We start from the raw sequence: 20409 nt of genomic DNA on the forward strand, positions 1-20409 counted from the left end.
CTTCACAGAGAAAGCTGAAACTCTCAGAAAAGTCTCCAGTTTATCAGTAAACATCACTGCCACCTCCTTATTCCTGGAAGTTATGCCTTCATCTTAGCTCACTTAGCTGCCACACCATACTACTGACTCATACTAAGCCTAAGATTTGGCTATATGATTTTATTAAATTCACAGGTAAGGAAACACCCTCTACCAATACAAGTCAACATCTTCTCTTCAACCTACTTCACAAAGAAGGTAAATGACAAAGCCAGTGTGTGTCTAAGACACGACTTGGATCTAGATCTTCCTAGATCAGAGAGCAACTCTCTCTCCATTAGACACTGGTTTAGTTCACTGTTCAAGCCACTGAAACCTTCTCAAACTGTTCCTCCCTATTCTGTAAGTTTCTACACTGGTTCAGACTCCCTAACCCCACCAATATATACTTACTACACCATTGCAATGCTTCCTCCAAATTCTAGTTCCTTTGTTGTTGTTCAATCGCTTTCAGTTTTGTCTAAATCTTCATGACCCCATTTGGGATTTTCTTGGAAAAGATACTGGAGTGGTCTGTCATTTCCTTCTCAAGTTCACTTGACAGATGAGGAAATTGAGGCAAACAGGGTTAAGTGACTTGCCCAAGGTCACACAGTTAGTAAGTATCACCAAATTCTAGCTCCTGAGTGAAAGAAAATTCTTAGGTTCAATAGTGTTCAGATAATAATTGCTTTTTGTGGGAAGACTTGATTTATCCATATGTTGGGTGGGTTTTAAGCTCAATCTTGAATCCCAGCTTCCACACTAATCTGCATCATTATGCTGCCAACCCAGGTCATGGAGGCAGTCTAGTGGATAAAAGACTGATTTTAGAAACAGAAGCAGTAGCGTGCTGGTTGGACTCAGCTTGTAAGGCTGATTGTTAAATTTTCAAGTGTGAGTATTTACACCTCCAGAATTGGCAAGCTCTACAAGTCAAAACTTTATTTACTGTTTTGTTGGCTGTCAAGAAAGTAATGGAAAACTGCTAAGAGAACACATTAAACTTACAGAAATGTTCTTCTTACATCCTTCTTTTCAAACAGCTAGCTATTGGCCATATACCAACATACCCCTTTTCAGAAGATAAAAGTTCATGCTTCTGCTTGGCCATTATTTAGAGAAAATCTTGTTTATCTATCTACCTTATCTCTTTCTCCATAAGGTATGAGAAAGTTCCTTTGCACTTACGCCCCAGACTATTGCAAGCAGGTAATGTCACCTCATCCCTGTGACAGAAGGGACTGATGGTGTTAAGGAAAAGACTAATCGAGAGACATGTTCCAGCTAGGGCATTTGCTAAGGGGAAAGAAAAACTCCATAAAACTACATTTCCTAAGTATGAATATCCTTAGATCTCTTTGTGTCAATGGAAAAAATATGTCTGCTGATGACTTCCTGGGAGGAATATGAATATAGACATAAAGGAATGCATCTTAGGCACAGTCTGGATCACAGTGGGTATGAAAGGGAGAAATATATGATAATACAAAATGAGGTAGGTAGAGCCAGGTTGGGAAGAACTTCAAATGTCAAATGTTGGAGGTTATATTATAACCTGGAGGCCATAGAAAGCCTTTGGGGTTTGCAAACAAGAAAATTAGGGGATCAGATGAGCTGGAAGCTATATGGGGATTGGACAGAGAATAACAAGGCAGAAACCCCAGGAGGTCATGGTAATAGCCCAGGTGAGAGGTGAGGGTGTTGGCCATGTAAGTGGAGCTAAAAGGTCTTATGGGAGAGATGCTATGAAGGTCAATTTGACAAAATTCTGAAATTGTTTAAATAATCAGAATGAGGAAAAATGAAGACAATACCTAGCTTAGGTAGCTAAGAGTATGATGATGCCTTCAAAAGAAGGTGAGGAGTTACTGGCAGTTGGGGGGGGGGGGGGCGGGAATTTGCTTTGCTTTGGAAATGTTTTGTTTGAGGTGCTGACAAGACAGTCAGTTAAAATGTCCAATAAACTCAAAACTAAAAAAAATGTTCAAAATTGTTTTTACATGTAATTGAGGAAAAATAAAGTATTATTTAAAAATTAAAATGTCCGAAAAATGATGCATGACTGAACCTCTGGAGAGAAGAGGGACCTGTAGATAGAGATCTGTGAGTTATCTGTATCGAGATCATCCTCAGCCCATGCTAACCGATGAGAGACAGAGAAAAGAGAAAAGGGCCTAGGACAGAGACAGGAAATAGTATATGGATGATGGGACGAAAAAGGGACTGAGAAAGAAAGATCTGACAGATAGAAAGAGAACTAAGAAGGAACAATGTCTCTCTCTCTCTCGCTCTCGCTCGCTCTCTCTCTCTCTCTCTCTTTCACACATACACACACACACACACACACACACACACACACACACACACACACACACACCAAAAGGAGAGAGTACCTAGAAAGCAAACCACATCAAATCCTGGAGAGCAGTTGAGACAGATAAGGATTGAAGAACACATTACAGTTGAATGATGTGGTTGGTAGCAAGATGGCAAGAATCCCACAGGAAGTGGAGACAAAGATGGCAGACAAGCTTTTTCTAGGAATAGCTCTGTGGAAGGGAGGAAAGATTCTGCCCTTTGATCTCTGGATACCCTTCATCTCCATCAATATCCATCCTCCAAGGAGGAGCCCAACCCTCCTGACATGAGATGAATGGGGCAGGGAAAAGGCAGGGGGCTACTGTCTGCTCACTCCTACCTACTGAGCCTCTCTAGGTAGCATTAGCTTTCTCAGCTAACTTATTTTACTATTTACACAGATTAAGCAAAGTCTTCCACTCTTTTTCACTTTGTCATGAAGTGGTTATTGGTGTCTCAGTAAACCTATCACCTCGGCAGAAATATATATAATGGCTGGGCTTGGAATCCTGAAGACCTGAGTTCAAACTCAACCCTCCTAGCTGTGTAACCATGGGCAAGTCACATCACCTCTGTTTGCCTCAATCTCCTCATCTGTAAACTGGGGATATATACATAATATATACATTAAATATAAAATATGATATATATAATAGCACCTATTATTGTTGTGAGGTCTAAATAAGATAAAATGCTTAGCTTTACTAAAGCTTTTCTTTACTTGCCTGGCACATAGTAAGTACTTAATAGTACTTAAGAACCTCTCTATCTCTCTCTCTCTCTCCTTTATTAAAACAGATGATTGGGTAGGCTAAAATCCACACTAATTATAAAGTCAAGTCTCTGTGAACGATTGATATTTGCCTTAAAAACATTTAACCTCTCTCAGCCTCAGTTTTCTTATCTGTAAAATGAGGGAGATATGCCCAATGGACAAAATACTTTCCAGCTCTAGATCTATGATCTTATTTCTTGGTAAAGACAAGGTTCTCATTTGTATCAGGAAGCCAGATTCTAGATAGTCCTAAGGAGGAAAAAAAGACTTTCTCTTAAGGAATAAGATCCACTACACATTGGATCCATGGTACCTGATCAGTGGAGAGCTTTAAATGAAGTTCTATGACCCTCCAAAAGACACACCAGCTATAGTGAAGGAACTCAGCAAGATTTTAGGCCATCTCCTTTTTTGACTGCCTCAAATGGTCAGTTTTTATGACAATATTTCCCTAATTCAGTCTGCGATTTGGTTAGCCAATGATAAACGTGGCAAATTAAGAAAAGTAGTGGGAAAGAGCCTCTTCCACCATATCTGCCCCCATGCCCCATTCATCAAATTGCCACTTCAGAATTCTCGGGGCTTCCCAAGAAATCAATCTCAGCTAAGTAAGTTTATTCAGTGTTAAGAGACCTTTACATATTTATCAACTCTAAATTTATTTCTTGGCTAGTAATTCATTAATTTAAAAACAAGTTAAAAGTTCTAAAAATATCCTCTTTCCCTTATATGGCTGATAGAAACTCATTCCTGCCTGTCTTATGCAGGAAGCCTCTCATTTTTCCTTTCCTTCTATCCACCCAGCCCCTTGGAGCAAGTACTTCCTTTCCATTATTAAAGCTGGGGCAGGATGGGTTCTTCTGGACACTTCGGTAACTGCTGTATTAAAGTATTTTTACTGAGGAGTCTTAAACATAAACTGCACTTAACTCAAGGCACAATGAAATACCCGTTCACTCCCATCAACAAAATCTTTCCTTAAGATAACCCTTCAAAACCCACAATAGGTTGTTTTGGTGGTGGCGGTGGTGGTGGTGGTGGTGGTGGTGGTGGTGGTGGTGGTGGTGTGTGTGTGTGTGTGTGTGTGTGTGTGTGTGTGTGTGTGTGTGTGTGTGTGTGTGTTGGGGTTTGGGGTTGTTCTTTCTTTTGATGTTGGGTTTGTTGTTCTTCTGTATCCCTTAGTAAAACAATGTTTCCTTTCCCTCTATCCTATACTGTAACTCAAACAGCTGGGATATGTCATAAGTGAGAAAATTTCCAGGGCTCATTGCCCACAGTACTTAGTTTATCAGGCTGTTCTATGCTATATGATATCATCTGTGTCTGTGCTCATTCCTCAACTGAGATAATTCTGAGTGTCCCCAAACCTATGCATATATGTGGCGGAAGGGGAAAAGGGGTCCCCAAAGTCTTAATGCTAAAACAGCATTGAGACTTCTGGGACACTAAGAGTGTGTGTGTGCACATACATACATGCATATATACACATACATATATACATACATGTATATATATCTATATGTATTTTAAGCATTCAAATCATCGATCTAGAGCTGGAATAATAATAGCTAGCATTTATATAGACCTTTAAGGTTTGTAAAGCACTTTCCAAATATTACCTCATTTCATCCTCACAACAACCCTGGGAGGTAGGTGCTTTATTATCCCCATTTCACAGATGAGGAAACTGAGGAAGGTAGAAGAGACACTCTCATTTTATAGATGAGAATGCTGCGACCCAGAAAGATGAAGGGCACACAGATTGGACATGACCTCAGGTTCTCTGCCTTTACAGCCTGTACCCTCTCCATTCCCTCCTCTCTACTCCCTTAGACTTGCTTTTTGTTTTGGGGATTTTCTTGGCTAAGATACTGGAGTGGTTTGCCATTTCCTTCTCGAGCTCATTTGACAGATGAGGAAACTGAAACAACCAAGGTTAAGTGACTCGTCCAGGTTCACACAGGTAGTAAGTGTCCGAGTCTGGATTTGAAGTCAGGTCTTCTGACCCAGCACTCTACTGCACCACTTAGCTGCCCCAAGGGGGTCTTTCTGTTGCATTAATAAAGAGATGGGGACAGGATGTGTGACTTCATTAGTAGCAAGAACTCTCAGGTGAGGAAATCTCCTCCACTAATTCATCTCTACAACTCATCATCTTAGTTGTCTAGAACAGAGAGGTGAAGTCATTTGCCTGGAATCACACAGGGAGAATGTGCCAGGGGCAGGACTTGAACCCAGGTCTTCCTGGCTCCAAAGTCAGCTTTCTCTTCACTAAACCATGTTAATTCATACTTAAACCTATTAGCATTACATGTTTGATAAAGCGCTTTTTTACATGTATTATCTCCTATATATCTCCTTTGGAATATATTATATTATTCTCATTTTGTAGATGATGACACTGAGGCTCCAAGACAACTTATTCCAGGTCACTTTAGAGTCTGTATTTGAATCAGGCCTCAAAATAGATAATGTATGATGCCACATTGACTCTTCATGCAGCACCCATTGGTTTCACTAGAAATTGGAAAGAAAGTATTGCTGAAAATAAGAGAAGATGGGAGAAGAGGAAAAAGAAATAAGAAACTCTTCAGTTACCAAAAACAAAATTTTCCCAAACCCCTGATTTTTTTGCCCAAAATTGAATTAGATAAGCAGTAGAGGCAGCGTGCTCTACTGCCTGGACTCAGAGTGAAGAAGACCTCAGTTTGAGCTCTGCCTCTAATACCTACTGGCCATAGGATGCTAAGAAGTCATTTCTACTCTCTAAGATTTAAGTGGGTTGAGAGAGTGTCTTCACAGAGAGATAGTTCCTTGTACCAAAGAAGACACCAAAAAAATAAAAATAAATGGCATCGCTTTAAAATGAAAGGGAAAGAGAGTCGCCAGAGGTTATTTCAGGAATCTACTTTAGGGATGTGGACTTTTATCCTGCAGTCATCAAACTAATAACATAATCAGGGAGAGAAACTCAGCTCGAGGACAAGAGGCAGGATGGGGCCATCCAAGGAACTGCAGTCAAGCAAATCAAGGAGTGAAGAGAGCCTGTGTCCTTACTCTGCCATATTCTAAGTGAACTTGAGTAAGTCCCTTAGCCATTTGAGGCATGTTTCCACATCTGTGAAACAAGGAAACTGGCCTAGATGATCCTTTGCATCTAAGATACTTTGTAGCTCTCAATCTAGGATCCTGTGTTCAAGTTGTGACTTGACTCTCCTACCTGTGGGATCTTGGCCAAGTCTGAGCCTCAACATTCTCAACTATAAATAGAGCTCATTAGCTTGATCATAGTGATCATTGCCAATGTTAAGCTCAAGAACTCAGAAGCACATGGTGTGGGGGAGAGGGCTACCCCTTTACCTTCATCTACTCCTAGATGAAGAAACAGACCCCAAAAAAGGAAGACACTTGTCCAAGGTCACATAGCCAGTTCATAGCAGAAGGTTCATTGGAATCAGTTTGTCTAGCCTCCAGACAAAGCTCCATTAAAAATTTAAGTTTCTCCTCTTATAACCCTAAACTTTAAGAGGAAGCCCCAAGATCCATCCTTTTAAACTATTGCCTGAATCCTGGAGCTAATGAAAGGACCCAGATTCAACCTGCCCTGGGAGACCTTGGGCAAGGTCCTTCATCTTTTTGGGCCTCTCTTTCCTACACTTGAAAAAGAGTATTGGGACTCAGAGGACCTTGTAAAGTCCCTTCCAGCTCCAACCCCCCTGAAATTCATCTCCAGAACATTTCAAAAACATCTCCAGGCTTTCAGAGAATAGAGAAAACCTTGATATCATGTTCCAATGCCATCTGATAACATCTGCAGCAGGCTCTACTAACATTAATTAATAGGAATTACTAGCAGCAGCCCTGGCGTGGCAAATAGCAAAGTCAGTTTGGGAGCCTGAGTCTGAGATTTCCGCTAAGTGTGTCTGGGCATGGAAATGTCCTTCACTGATGCAAATCACTGATTTCTAATCTTAAGAGAATTTCCAGACCGGCACCCTGGGAGGGTAAGTAATTTGCTTGTTATTGTAATCATTATGTAATATGTAACAGTTATTATGTGCCAAAGATAGAAAATGAGCCTTGGCCTTCTTGACTCCAACACTGATGATCTACACAGATGCCAAGCTTGTTTACAGAAGGAAGAAAAAAACTTTCTGTAACCAGCAGGGTAGAGAGTGAAGATCCTGGAATGGGGGGGGGGGGGGGGGCAGAAAGTCAAAGGACTGGGTCCCAAAATGGCTTTTCCACTTTTTTCTTGTATGACCATGAGTAAGTTACTTCAGAGGCTCACCATCAGGTGACTCCACACTAATACTCTGAACAAGTTGCATTAAAAACCTGGGAATGGATACAAAAGAGATCTCTCCCACGACACAGTAGTAATATTGTTGGATCAACCTTGAGAACTGGAGTTAGCAGATCGGGATTCAAATCCTGCTTCACACGCATCCTACCTGTGTAACTCTGAGTCTCTGATCTGGTTTCTTGATACCTGTGACTACCTCACAGAGATTTTCCTACCACAAAGTGCTTTTCATTGGGAGTTGGTACAATCTGGATTACCTTCTTTTTCTAAAACTCTTCACTAATTGAGCCCTAGCGATTGGATCTGAGGTCCCCAGAGGTTAAGTGATTTGCTCAGGGTCACAGAGCTAATCACAAGGTACAGGTGAAAATACAAACCCAGGTCTTCTGGATTCTATATGCAGCACTCAGTGCCTCTGGGAGGAAATGTTTATATCTGTTCAAAGAAAGAAAAGGTTGTATAAGCTAAAAACAGAATCACAGAATTTGAGAGTTGGAAGGAAACTTTAGCAGTCAGGCACCAACCCATGCATGAAAGGAATCCTCTTCATCACATGTCCAACAAATGCAGATGGTAATGCAAGCACTGAACTTCGAGGCAAAAGACAGGTTCACATGGTGGTTCTGCAATTTACAGTCTGTGTGATCCTGGGCAAGTCAGAGGCTCTCTGGGTCTCAATTTCCTCATCTGTAAAATGAGGTAACTGGGCTGGACCACTATAGTTCTGAGTCTATAAAACAACTATCCACCCTTAAAATTTACCACATAGCTAAAGTACTTAGTGATTATTCAATTATCAGGAATCTTTAATTTACAAAAATAATAAAAATGATAATAAAAAATAAATCTCTTAATAAGGGGGCTACTTTAAATACTAAGCACTTGAGATATGATTTGATTTGCAAAATCTGGAATTAAACATTTTTCATGCAATAGCCAATACGTAATCTGCGGTACCTGAGTCCCACTTTGTGACTATTTTGGAGCAGGCATGAAACCAACACTTTGCACTTTAGCAAAGTCATCATTAACCACACAAGCTGCTCAGTAAAGAAATGAAGAGACCTTTCATTAATTAATATATTTTCTGCATTATAGTTAACATAGGTACTTTCTTTGCATCACCCTTAGTTTTCGTTAGGTATTGCTATTTTTGTTATATTCAGACATGAGTACATTTTGACAGTCCTTTGTAATAAATATCATAAAATAATAGAGATTCACATAATAAATATTCTTTACAATAAAAAAGTTTAACAGACTTTTGTCTTAAAAATAGTCAGAATTCAACTTTGTGATTTATACATACAATATACAAGACATGACCACAACGTGTGGCTAAGGCAATGCTGCCCTGGGTCAGGTTGGAATAGGTCTGCTCACCTGCAGGGCTCAATTTGACAGGCCCGCAGCTCCAAGGCGGGGATTGGGGGTGGGGAGGGTGCAGAAGAAAGGGAGCCAGGCATGTTTCAGATGACTCAAGTCAGAGCCCCAGAAGATAACTCGGATATATAAATATCACCCAGGTTAGGGATCAAAGTGACCTCCATGACAGCAAAAACTGAAAGAGGGAAGACAGAATGAGTAGGGTGTAGCAGGAAGGAGTCAAAGAAATCTAATAGATGGCTGAGGGGTCCATGAGCAGCTAACAGGACTCTAAGGAGAACATTTATCTAGTCAAGAAATTCAGAAACATGTCGGGGTGGGGGGGGCGGGCAGAGGCGAGGACATGCTTGACAATCCCTGGAATGAGCCAATACCAAAACTGGAGGCAGGGAGGAGGGAGAAGAAAAGAGGATGGAAGCAAGGAGAGTGGGATAAGGGAAGAAAGGTGGAAAGAAACTTTATGCACCATGAAGACAAATCTACACCCTCAAGGGAAGATTCAAACCCCATGAAAATAATTCTAAGGGGAACTCCATTCATTCCCTAGCTTACTCCAGAAATTAGATGGATTATTCTTTTAGCACTCCACCACAAGGAAATTCACACACACACACACAACACTGCAGAGTGTATGGATGACACTTCGGAGAGGCAGATCAGTCCTGAGGCTCTTGTCCAAGGTGGGAGCCAGGTGCAAGGTCACCATCCAAAGGCCATCCACAGGAAGGAGAGGGGGAAAAATCCAGGAGCAAAATCCAGCAGCAGAGGGAAGAGAAGGTGGGCCCCAAGGAAGAGAAGGGATGAGTGAAGGGGAAAGGGAGCAGAGAGAAAAACAAACCCACAGTCGAGACAATCCCAAGGTTGAGTCCACCTCCCCTCATCATGAGGGTTTGCCCTGAGCCCTAGAGGGGCAGCTCTCCAGCTTACAATAGACAGTGTTGGAGTTCTTACATCGGCAGCCCGGCCGTGTAATCCGGTCATAGCAGCCCCGGCAGAGCTTCAAGCAGCCCTCAGCCGGGGGGTAACACAGTAAACAAGGCAGGAACAGGGCCATGGTCCCCATGCACAGGTAGCGAGAGCAGCAATGGGGCTGGGAACAAGAGCAGGGGTGGTCTGCATAGGAGTCCCCCTCGTCATCATTGGAACAATGATAGAAGAGACCCTTGACCAGGCACATGCAGGTGCTGTACTCCACCATGCTCTCGGCGGAGCACAGGCACTGACGGTCACAGGCCAGGCAGGAAGGCAAGGCCCTGGGTGCTGTACACTCTTCACACTTACATTTCCCACACCGTTCACAGATGAACTTGTGCTGCGTCGAGGGTTCCTCTTTCAAGGAAACTTTCAGGTCCTCTGTGACGGAGGAGGCCCGTTTAGGCTGGGTCCGAATGGCCCTTTCCACCTGCCGGCCAGGACCTAGTCGGGATGGAGGGGATCTTCCCAGCAGGCCCTGCTCTGAGGACACACTGCTGTTGCTGCCTGAGCTGGCTGCACTCCCTGTACTGGTGGACCTGCTCAGCACAGGAACCCTGGAGTTAGTGGGTAACCCCATGTGGCCCGGGGGTTGGTGCTCAGAATTGTTATTCACGTTAAGGGGTATGATTTCATGAGTCCTCTCATGTTTCTCTGGTCTGGGCACTAGCCTGGGGCCAGGCTTTTTGAGCACTGATGGCCCTTCAGTGTACTCATTGTTGCCTCTGATGGCCTTGATCTGGTCTAGCGACAAGATAGTGGTGGTTGGGCTCTCCCTCTCGTGGTCCAACCTCGGCCGGCCATCTAGGGAAGGCTGCTGGATCACCACAAATGACCCACCACTTCCATGTGGATTTGGAGGATCCATGAGGAGTGAGCTGGACTTCTGGCATTCACTGGAAACCTGGCATGCATCTGAAATCCTAAAAGGAGATCAAGGGTGAAAAGGGGGGAAAAAAGGAGCAAAAATAAATGACAGGAAACATTTTGAGGGGGAAAGATCCTGACAAGTCCCCAGTTGATTGAACCACCTGGCAATGTTCTCCTGCAGCAGGGGTCCTGGCCACAGGCCAACTTCAGGAGAGTCTGGGCACAACATCACAGGGGAGGCAAGGAGGCAGGAGCCCCTACACCATCAAAAACTTGACTTCTGTTCCACTTTTGAAGGAGAAGGGAAGCAATCCCAATGTGACTCTTTGCAGGTCAGAGAAACTAGAACAGGAAGATTTAAAGGGAGAGCACAAATGCAGGGTGTTCCAAAACTCTTCGTACCCTTTTAAGTTACTGGAGTTTAAAACTTCACTAAGACTTTTGGGACACCCTGTATATTGAACGATCTCTACTGTCTGCATCAACGATAAGATTTTTACCCTTGGTCATTGAGATTTTTGAAATGTTGCTCAGTTTTGCTTCTTTGGAGTACTTGGATTCATGACTTCAAGAAAATGCACATGAAATGGAATTCAATGATTGTGACCATGGGTATCTCCCTCTGTTGATGGAGCCCACACTTTTCCCTTCTGGGCAACTCTTCCCCTGGTCCCTGGACTACTTAAAATGAATACATTTCATCATAGAGCCCCAGGAAAGGTGCCAAACTAAAAAGACATCGTTCAGGAACTAGAGGACATTTTGCAGTGGAACGCCTCCTGATGATGAAATTCATCAGCTCGATGCAAAGCATGGCATAGTTCTCTCAAAATAATCCAGGGCACAATTCTACAAAACTCAGCTCAGTTCCTTTGTAATCAAGTCTTTCTTGGGTAAGGACCTTTTAAAAAGCACAGATATAAGTCCTTGAGATGGGATGCTGTTTGAATTAAAAACAAATGTTTGGAAAGGCCTTCAAGTCATCCTGGAAAACTCCTGCCTGTTTCATTTATTTCTATGTTTCTAAACATAGAAAAACAATAAGGGACAGGCACCTTGAGGTTCCAATCTACCAGGCTGCCCACTCAGAACCACAGAAGGAAGAAAACAAGCACCCTGCCATCCCTGGGGGACAACCAAACATTTGCTCTCCAATCCTTGGCAAAAGAATTCTAATTTATAATTTGTTTGGCACATGAGTCCTCAGAATCCACTCCATTTCCTTTTGCAGATCAGTGTGAAACTCTTTGGAAAGAAATTCATCATCCCCACGGATACCACTAACCTTCTCCCAATTCCAGGAGGGGTCAGGGGTGGAGCAGAGAAGAAAGACACTAGGCAGGGAGCCAGGGTGACAGGAGAAGGGAATGAAGCTTAAGGAGACACTCTGAAAGAAAGGCGTAACAGGAAGTGTATTTGAGTTATTACTAAATGTCCATGAGGGTAAATGTCACATTAACTCACTGGAACTCTCCTACACTCATTCTCCTGACTAAATTCAAGGCCTCCGATGGGCCAAGCTTTCCCCACCCCCTTAAAATAACTTCTTTGCACACATGGAGGACAGATTCATAACCTGCTGCATTTTAGCTCTAGAGTCCTTAAGGGCCATTTAAAAATATTTCAAGTTATTCCCTACACTATACACTCTTTTCCAGAAGACTTTGCAAATACAAAGGAGCCAAAATAAGAAGTTGGAAAAATGAGAAAGAAAACAAGGGAATAGAAATTAGAAGGTGGAGGAGAAGGTAAGTCCCAGTATTTCACTGCTTTATCAAGGTACCACAAGTCACCTTAGATCCCATTTTTAAAAGGCCATCGCTTATGGAGACAAACCAAATGTCTAGATTCCCAAAAAAGGTCAGCACACAAAAAGGACTCTATGACTCTGTAGGTCTGACAATTTTCAAGCAATGAGTGACTGAGCCCTCTCCCTTTCCTGATGATTTCCCAGGAGGAAAAAAAGAGGAATAAAATCTTCAGACAATTCTGGCCTATGGGAGGTGGGGGGGCCCTCTGGATTTTCCAGGATAATTTTAATACCATTCCAGCAGGGCTTCCTACCAGTACCAGTCAAACTACAAAGGCAAGCAAAGTGGTTCTTGAAAGATTTTTTTTTTCTTTTTCAGGCAGATATTTAAAGGCCTGCGTGAGTGTGTGCACCAAAAGCAGGCCCAGGGACACAGATTCCGAGACTTCTGGGGGCTTCATTTGCAAGGCTGACTGGATGCTAGGAAAGGGGAATGAGTGCAGGCATCACCTGGAACTGGGGGCTGCAAAGTATCACAGCAGCAGCACGGAGAGGGGACTGGGAAAGGGAGCCCCGCACCTTCTGTGTGCACAGCTGGGACAAGACAGGAGATATGAATAAAGGCACGAAGAGGAAAGAGTTATGAATGAAAAGCAGTTTTCTCTCTTTTGCAAAGGAGAGGAGGCATTGCCTCAGTCAGGCAGGCGTGCCAGTTCTTAAAGTGGCCGCACCTTCCTCCACCCTTCTCTTCCCACTTCAACAAGTACAGCCCTAGCAAAGGAAGGGGGGCGGCCGGGGAGGGGGGAGGTTCCAGACTGTAGCTTAGGTGCAGATCTTATTACTGTCGTGCGCTGCGCTGGGGGAGGCTGCGCTGGGCTCGCTCCATACATGCACAAATACATGCGCACACACGCACACATGTAGGCCCCAGGCACCCACGCGGGCACCCACACGCTACTTTCACCTCTCTCCTCTTTCTCAGATGGCAAAGACAATCTCCTCTAGAAGCAGGGCTCCCTCTTAAGGGTCCCTAGCAGGATAATCTGCTAGGCAGAAGACAAACAGACCAAGTCCTCTCCCCAGCACATCCCCCACCCTCAAGCTTACTGACACATCCGACCCCCAGCAAGCAAAACCGAACCATGCCCTCCAAAACTAAGGGAGAGAATGGCCAGAGAGAAGACAGTGGGACTCGGAGAGGGGCACAGTGCAGTCATCCCATTTCCTTTTGGGAGACAGACTTAGGACTTTTTCTATCTCCTCTGGCAGGGTCTGGGGGCAAGGTGGCAGCCCTTTCAGACACTGGACAGCAAAGAAGATCTTTAGGAATGATCTATCCCAACCCACTCATTTGGGAGAGAAGGAAACTAGTCCGTTCACTTTGGGGCTGAGCCGCTTTGCCGGGGCGCCCCTAGCCGGAGACCGCTGCTTTCCTCCCCTTCCCACCCCCTCCCTCCACATTAGAAACCGAGCGGTTTGCTGTCCAGCAATCTCCCTCCCGCCCCCGCCTCGTTCCTAGGGCTGGGAACCCGAAGCTGAAAGTCAAGGTGAAGTGGCCCGTCACTTGAGCAGGTGCCAAGGCCAGGCTACCGGACTTACCCTCGAGGCTGGGAGTGAGCTGCACCTGTTGGGGGAGCCCCCCCTCCCCCGAACATGCACAGTTTTCTCTCTACACATGGGAGCCCTCCTCTCCAAACCATCAAGAGAACGCATCTGCGTTTAAATGCGCTCAGGTGCACCCCTGAATTCTCCACCCCACCCCCGTGGCGCTGAAAGCGGTCCCCCCAGAAGCCCACCTACCGATTTCGGAGCGGTCACCAGGGGCGAATTCGTCCAAGCCCGCTCCGCGTAAGACCCACTGCGCGTCCAAGCGCCCGAGACGAGCATTAAACAGAGCTGCCAGGGCTTGCGGTCGGCATCCCCTCAAAGCCGAACTGAGGCGAGGCGAGGGTTAGCGAGCCCAAGGACTCCCCCTCCCTCCTCTTTCCGCCTCCTCCTCCTGCTGTGGCTGCGGGAGGGAGCCTTTCCCCGGCCCCCTTTTGGCTGCAGGAGAGAATTCTTGCTTGCAATTCTCTGGAGGAGCCCAGCTCTCTGCCTCTCAGCAGAGTGAACACCCCCTTCCAAGGGGCTTCCGTCTAGCAAGGATTCCGCAGGTAGAGTGCTGCTCCGAGCTTTGCCAAGGGTCTCCCGAAAAAAAGTTAGAGGGGGAAGAAAAACAAAAAGAGGAGGGGAGAGGGGAAGGATTAGAACGAGGAGGTTCTCCCTATTGCAGGAACAAGATCCTTGGATCTAAAGGCAGTTCTGACGGCAAGGTTTCTCAGCCTTCAAATCTCCCCAGTTCTGATGCTGAGAATTCCAAAATAGGGCGGGGTGGAGGGAGGAATGAGCAGTCTTCAGCCCTGGATGCAGAGTGGATCTCAAAGCGGCGTTCCCAGTCAGTCCCAAAGATGCCAACAGCAACCGAATGCAGCTGGCTAGTCTGCAGGCAGGCAACGGAGGGGTCCAGCGAGGATACGCCTGAGACTCCTTTTGGAAAGTTCTTCAGAGTCTCGGTGGATTTCACTTCGGGGAGTATTCTCTTCCCCCCACCTTTCTTTTGCGGGAAGGGGTGGGATTCCGAATAACCCCACGACGTCGCGATGGCAGGATGTCCTGTGGTGTGGAGTCTTTAGATCTCCTCTTGCCCAGGCTAGGATGCTGTCACGCTGCCTCCTTCACTCCACAGCAGCTCTTCTAGGGTGGGCACAACGTGCCAGCGCCTCAGCTCGTTGGGCTCAGTTCAGGCCCAGGAGCAGGCAGTGGGGCGCAGCTTCAGCTTGCTCGCTCGGCATTCCAGGTCCACGTTCTACTCTGCTGCGGAGAAGAGAGTGGCGAGAGAGAGCCCATTAAGTAAAATGCGTGGTTGTCCCGGAGGGTGGCTCGGGGCAGGGGCAGGGGCCGGGGCCGGGGCTCCCTCTCCCGTTCCCTCGGCCCCCAGCTAGGCAGCCAGCCAGCCTGCCTGTCTACCATGTGCCTGCTGTTGCTCTCCGAGTGATTGACAGCGGCCCCGTAGGCATGCATGTCAGTCAGCTCCCTCACCCGGGAGCCAGCGCCCCCCGCACCCCCCGCCCGCTTCGACAGCAGGGACTGCAAAGGGAGGTCCCGGGGACACTTCTTCAACCCCCCTCCTACACACACACACACACACACACACACACACACACACACACACGCACACACACGCACACACACACACACACACACACACACACACACACACACACACACACACACACGGTGGGAGGAAAAGGGGTCCGCGCCCTGGAATTCATGCCCAGAGCCCGGGCAGACCTGGAGGCTCCCACACACACACGGCCCCGGCACCTCGCGGGGTGAGCAGAGGCTGCAAGTCCGTCCCGGCCGCTCCCACGCGGGAGGCTGGGGGGAAGCGAGCGCGGAAAGCCAGCGCTGCCCTCCTCCGCCAAGGCCAACCCCGCTCACCCGTGCATTCCCCCTCCCCAGCAGCGCCCCGGGAAGAAGAGTGAGGAAACGGCTCCTACCTAACGCCAAGACTGGAAGTGCCTTTCCAGACACGCACCTTTGCCGTCTGGCCACTCCGGGAGCCGGGCTGGAACTGCGGCGCGCGCCCTGCCTGCCCGCCCGGCCGCCTGCGACCGCCCGCCTCGGAGAAGCCAGCCCCGCACGCCCCGAAGCCGCATTTCAGCGCTCAGCCTCCACCTCCACCTCCGAGCCGAGGCCCGCCTCCAGTGATATCATGTGTCCATCACGGGAACTGCTCGAAAACCTGGAACAGGATTTCCTCTGACAGGCATTTCCTCCGTGGTGTTTACAGAAGTGGACGGGGTGCAGGCATGCACTTGCACGTTCGGTCTCCCGAGGCAGGCAGGCAGGCTGCCCTACTTGGAGCTCTTTCCCTGAGCTCCAGCCCAAGGGGGTCTGCAGAGCCTTCCGGGAGGGGGGAGGAAGAAGGAGAGAGGGAAGGAGGGAGGGAGGAGAGGGACAGAGAGGGGGAAGGAAGGAGGAAGAGACAGAGACAAAGACAGAAAGACGAGACAGAGACAGTCTTCCCTAAGCCAATGGAAACTGCTTGGAAAGCATCAGAGCAAGTAGAGAGTTGCCCATCTGAGTTATATAGTCCCTGGGAATACTAACTGGGCAGAGAAGTTTGTAGTTAATGTTCACACACACACACACACACTTCCGATTACCTTCATACATTCTTTGTAAAGTCTTCTACGCACCTTGTCATTAGCGTGGCTTCACCTCGTTAGAATGTACACTTCTTGAGGCCAGGGACTTTTTCCACTTTCTTTTCCTCTGAGGAGTTGAGCATAGTGCTAAGCAAACAGTAAGCATTTAATGAACGCGTGTAGACTGATTAAATGATTAAGTGATCTGCCCAAGAAATGGGATTGAAAACCAGGTTCCTTTATTTCGGCGCAAAGTTCATTTTTAACAGAATTCAGCAGATGCCCAACTTCAGCGTTCTCTCCTGGGCACCACAAAGCTACCAGAGAGGTGCCTCACTGCATGTTTGGAGGCTGGCTAGCACCCGGAATGTGACCTCAGTGTTTCAGAAAAACCAGAATTCTAAACACACACACACACACACACACTTTTGATGTTTCAAAGGGCAGGTGCATTATATAATTTCCTAGATTGAAAACAAATATATTAAGAAGCAAGGTCAAATAAAAGTAATGAAAAACGCTGTGTCCTGTCCTTTACCACGGATTTTGCAAGTTTGGGAGGACTAAAGTTGTACTGCTTGTAGGAAATGTAACCCCAAAGCCCTCGGTAGCCCATGGCATCTCATGGTCCTTAGTAATCTGATATGAGTCGCTGAAGGACCTAACAACTTTCTCTGCATGTATAAATGAGACTGTTTTTTAATTTTCTGGTAACTTTAGATTTTAAAACCTTCAATACCCCCAATCAAACAGATTCTAGCCCCCTGGAAAGCACATATTGCCCATAGGAAAGATAAGGTCTTAGTGTCACTGCTTCATCATTTTTTTAAAAAAAGTAATATCTTAAAACTAAAAAAAAAAGTATATTTAATAAAAGCAGACTTCCCCCCCTTTAAGAAATCAAGCAAGCTTAGAATCAGGCAAAAAAAAAAAAACAATAAAAACACAAACTGTCATTAATTTATTATTAAAATTCTTCTTTCTATCTAAAGTCAGATTTGGACATTTTTAGCTCAAAGAAATATTTTGTAATTTTTTTCGTCAACCTTTTCTATAAATTGTGTTTTTTCACCATTGACAAGTGATATTGATGATGGTGGTGTTTATTCTTCTGGATTTCTAACGGCTTCTACTCTGGGAACCATAGTTGGGACAGTTTTCAAATTACCCAGAGTAGGATAAAAATGTTATCACTCCAAAAGAGAACAGAGTGAACATAATTCTGGGATGTGCCCAAGATCTTTGCAATGTACAGTTCTGCTACAGGAGTCATAGTTTAGTAATCCCAACATGATACCCTTAGGGAAGTTTTCTGATTTTGAATCAGTCTAAAGTTTGGTGCTAGCATTTGCCTTTACCAAAGACATATTAATTTTTAGGCACTTTTGATTGAGCTGAAATTTATTACTAGGAGGACAAGAAATATTTCAGCCCATCTCAGGATCTCATTTTGTTCTCCAGTAATTCCTACTCAGTGTATATCACAGTCATGGAAAGATGTGATCACCACTTCACCGATACTGCAAAGCCAGGAGAGGGAGCACTAAACATTTCTTTAAAAAAAAAAAAAAATCAGTTTCTCTGAATAAATTACAGGTAATTTTGGAAAATAAATGGAATGAATGATTTTTTCAAGAGAACATATATATTTAAAAATTTGCTTTTGCAGTAATGAATAGTGTTGATAGTGACTAGACCCATGGTTTCACTGGATTATGAAAATTCCAATCAGAAAAATCCCTTTACAGATACTGGTGTTAAGAGAGTTACCTAGAGCACAGAGAAGCTAAGAGACTCACCTAGGATCACTCAGCTACTATCTGGCAAAGAAATATCTGAACCCAGATATTTTTGGCATTGAGGTCAATATCCACTATACCAAGCTGCCTCTTAAAATAAATCAGACTTGTCATTCATTATCATTCATGAGTCATTCATGGTCACAGAAAATTGACTGTCATAGTGGGGAAAGTTGACTCATATAGTTTTCCATTCTTTGGTGTCAAATGTAGACATACATCTCTACAAAGTAATTTTTTTGTTTGTTTTGTTGATGATGCTTTTTGATTTTCTTTTTTATAGCACCACCATCATTTTCTAATATACCACATTTCCCCTATCTTCCATTCCCATAAAATTTCCTCCTGGAACAAATATATGTAACCTGTGGTCCAGCACCATGAACTCTGGTTTTATACAGGTTGATAGTGGCAGCCTACAGTTAATCTTCCTTCAGAAAACTAATGAAAGACGGGTTGCTAGACAGGCAAAACTGCCATTCTGGGGAATCCCACAGGCATCCAGCTTTGCAGCAGTATTATAGTCCTTCCGGAATATAAACCCTTTAAGATGATAAATAGGTACCATTCAATGAATGATCCTACCCTGGAAGAATGCTTAGAAGTCAATGAGTCCAATCCCTTCATTTTAGAGATGAAGAAAGTGAAGTTCATAGAGATTAAAGGATTCACCCAAAGTCAAATAGGTAGTGAGTAAAATTCAAACTCAAGTCCTGCAAACCCCAAGTATAGTGCTTTCTCCATTGCACCATGTTGGTTTCAGCCATCGGAAAGAGATATATAGGCATCTGGCCTCACAGAACTGCTGTGACTGATTGAACTCCTGTAGAAGGGAAACACACTTAATAGAGTAGCAACCCCAATATCCATTTGAACCATACTATTCAAATGACTCCTATTAATAATGGAGTACAACATCTGGATCCCTTCTTTCCTCATATTACAACCATGGTCCCTTGCTGCTTTTCCTCCCAACTTTGGACATCCACAAAGAGGCTAGCTCTGCTCAGGAGTTCTTTTATCTCAACAAAAGGTTGAATTCCAAGATTCTAAAATTTGAGACTGCTAGAAAGGCAGGCAACTCCCAAGGCATTTGCTTCCCGAGGTCATTGCTAAAGAAACATTTAAGGGATTTGGGCAGCTAGGCAGTGCACTGGATAGAGTGCTAGAGTCAGGAAGCCTCAAATGGCTATGTGACCTTGGGCAAGACACTTTAACCTCTGTTTGCCTCAATTTTCTCATCTGTAAAATGGGGATGATAACAGCACCTACCTCCCTGTGTTGTTGTGAAGATTGAGATCATAATTGTAAAGTTTTCAGCACAGTGTCTGTCAAAAGGTACGTTAGCTATTACTATATATTAGCTATTCTTATTATTATCTCACAGGGTGGTTGTGAAGAAGAAATGAGATAATAACTGTAAAGCACTTAGCACAGTGCCAGGCACAAAGTAAGCTCTATATACATGTGAGTTATTATTATCGGTATTAGTATTAGTAATCACCCTTCTTTTACTAGAAGTCTAGATTACAGGTTCAGGAACATTCAGGAAGTTACTTTGGCATTAGAGAACTTATGGTAGTATGCTGGCTCTACCACTTCTTACTTTCATGAGTTACTTAGCTTTTCTTTGCCTCAGTTTTCTTATCTGTAAAATGAGAGGGTTGGACTTGATGGCTTCTCAGTTCTAAATCTATGATCCTACTCAAGAAATGGAACTGTTGAATTTAGTATTGCAAGAAAAACAAAACCAAGAAAAACCTCTCCCCCACTCAGACCATATGGCTTCTGTGTCCGGGGCTGCCATGGAGTTGAAAGCATGGGATTGCTTTCCCAAGGAAGGAATGGCTCCTGGAGGTTAGAGGTGATAAGCTTAACTGGTGAGCCCAAGAGGCTGATCCTCATTCTGCTAAAAGGCAGAAGGGTCAAAGTAGGAATACCTCTGAAGATCCATGCAGCAGAAGGCAGCTGGAATTCATAGC

At 44.9% G+C, this 20409-nt stretch overlaps 1 protein-coding gene and 1 long non-coding RNA gene across 5 annotated transcripts; one reads left to right on the plus strand and one right to left on the minus strand.

The window, feature by feature from the left end:
* Positions 1-8526: 8526 nt before the first annotated feature.
* SPRY1 (sprouty RTK signaling antagonist 1) lies at positions 8527-17130 on the minus strand. 4 transcript variants are annotated; one of them, XM_072625100.1, is made up of 3 exons: positions 16016-17130; positions 14239-15288; positions 8527-10741 (listed from the first exon to the last, which is right to left on the minus strand). In XM_072625100.1, the coding sequence occupies exon 3, from the start codon at positions 10684-10686 to the stop codon at positions 9727-9729; it is 960 nt and encodes a 319-aa protein (XP_072481201.1). In that variant the 5' UTR covers positions 10687-10741; positions 14239-15288; positions 16016-17130; the 3' UTR covers positions 8527-9726. The 4 variants fall into 4 exon arrangements, with proteins under 4 accessions (XP_072481201.1, XP_072481200.1, XP_072481199.1 ...); XM_072625099.1 differs by having other exon boundaries at positions 14239-15291; XM_072625098.1 differs by having other exon boundaries at positions 15978-17130.
* LOC140514602 (uncharacterized) lies at positions 11841-13081 on the plus strand. Its single transcript, XR_011970728.1, has 2 exons — positions 11841-12436; positions 12818-13081. It is a non-coding gene; the product is annotated as an uncharacterized lncRNA (long non-coding RNA).
* Positions 17131-20409: the final 3279 nt, after the last annotated feature.

Source organism: Notamacropus eugenii, chromosome 7 (genome assembly GCF_028372415.1).
Source record: "Notamacropus eugenii isolate mMacEug1 chromosome 7, mMacEug1.pri_v2, whole genome shotgun sequence".
In the NCBI taxonomy this organism is placed as follows: Eukaryota; Metazoa; Chordata; class Mammalia; order Diprotodontia; family Macropodidae; genus Notamacropus; species Notamacropus eugenii.

Excerpts from the sequence above, each read along its gene's own strand:
- SPRY1 (XM_072625100.1), bottom strand. The coding sequence starts at position 10,686 with ATGGATCCTCCAAATCCACATGGAAGTGGTGGGTCATTTGTGGTGATC.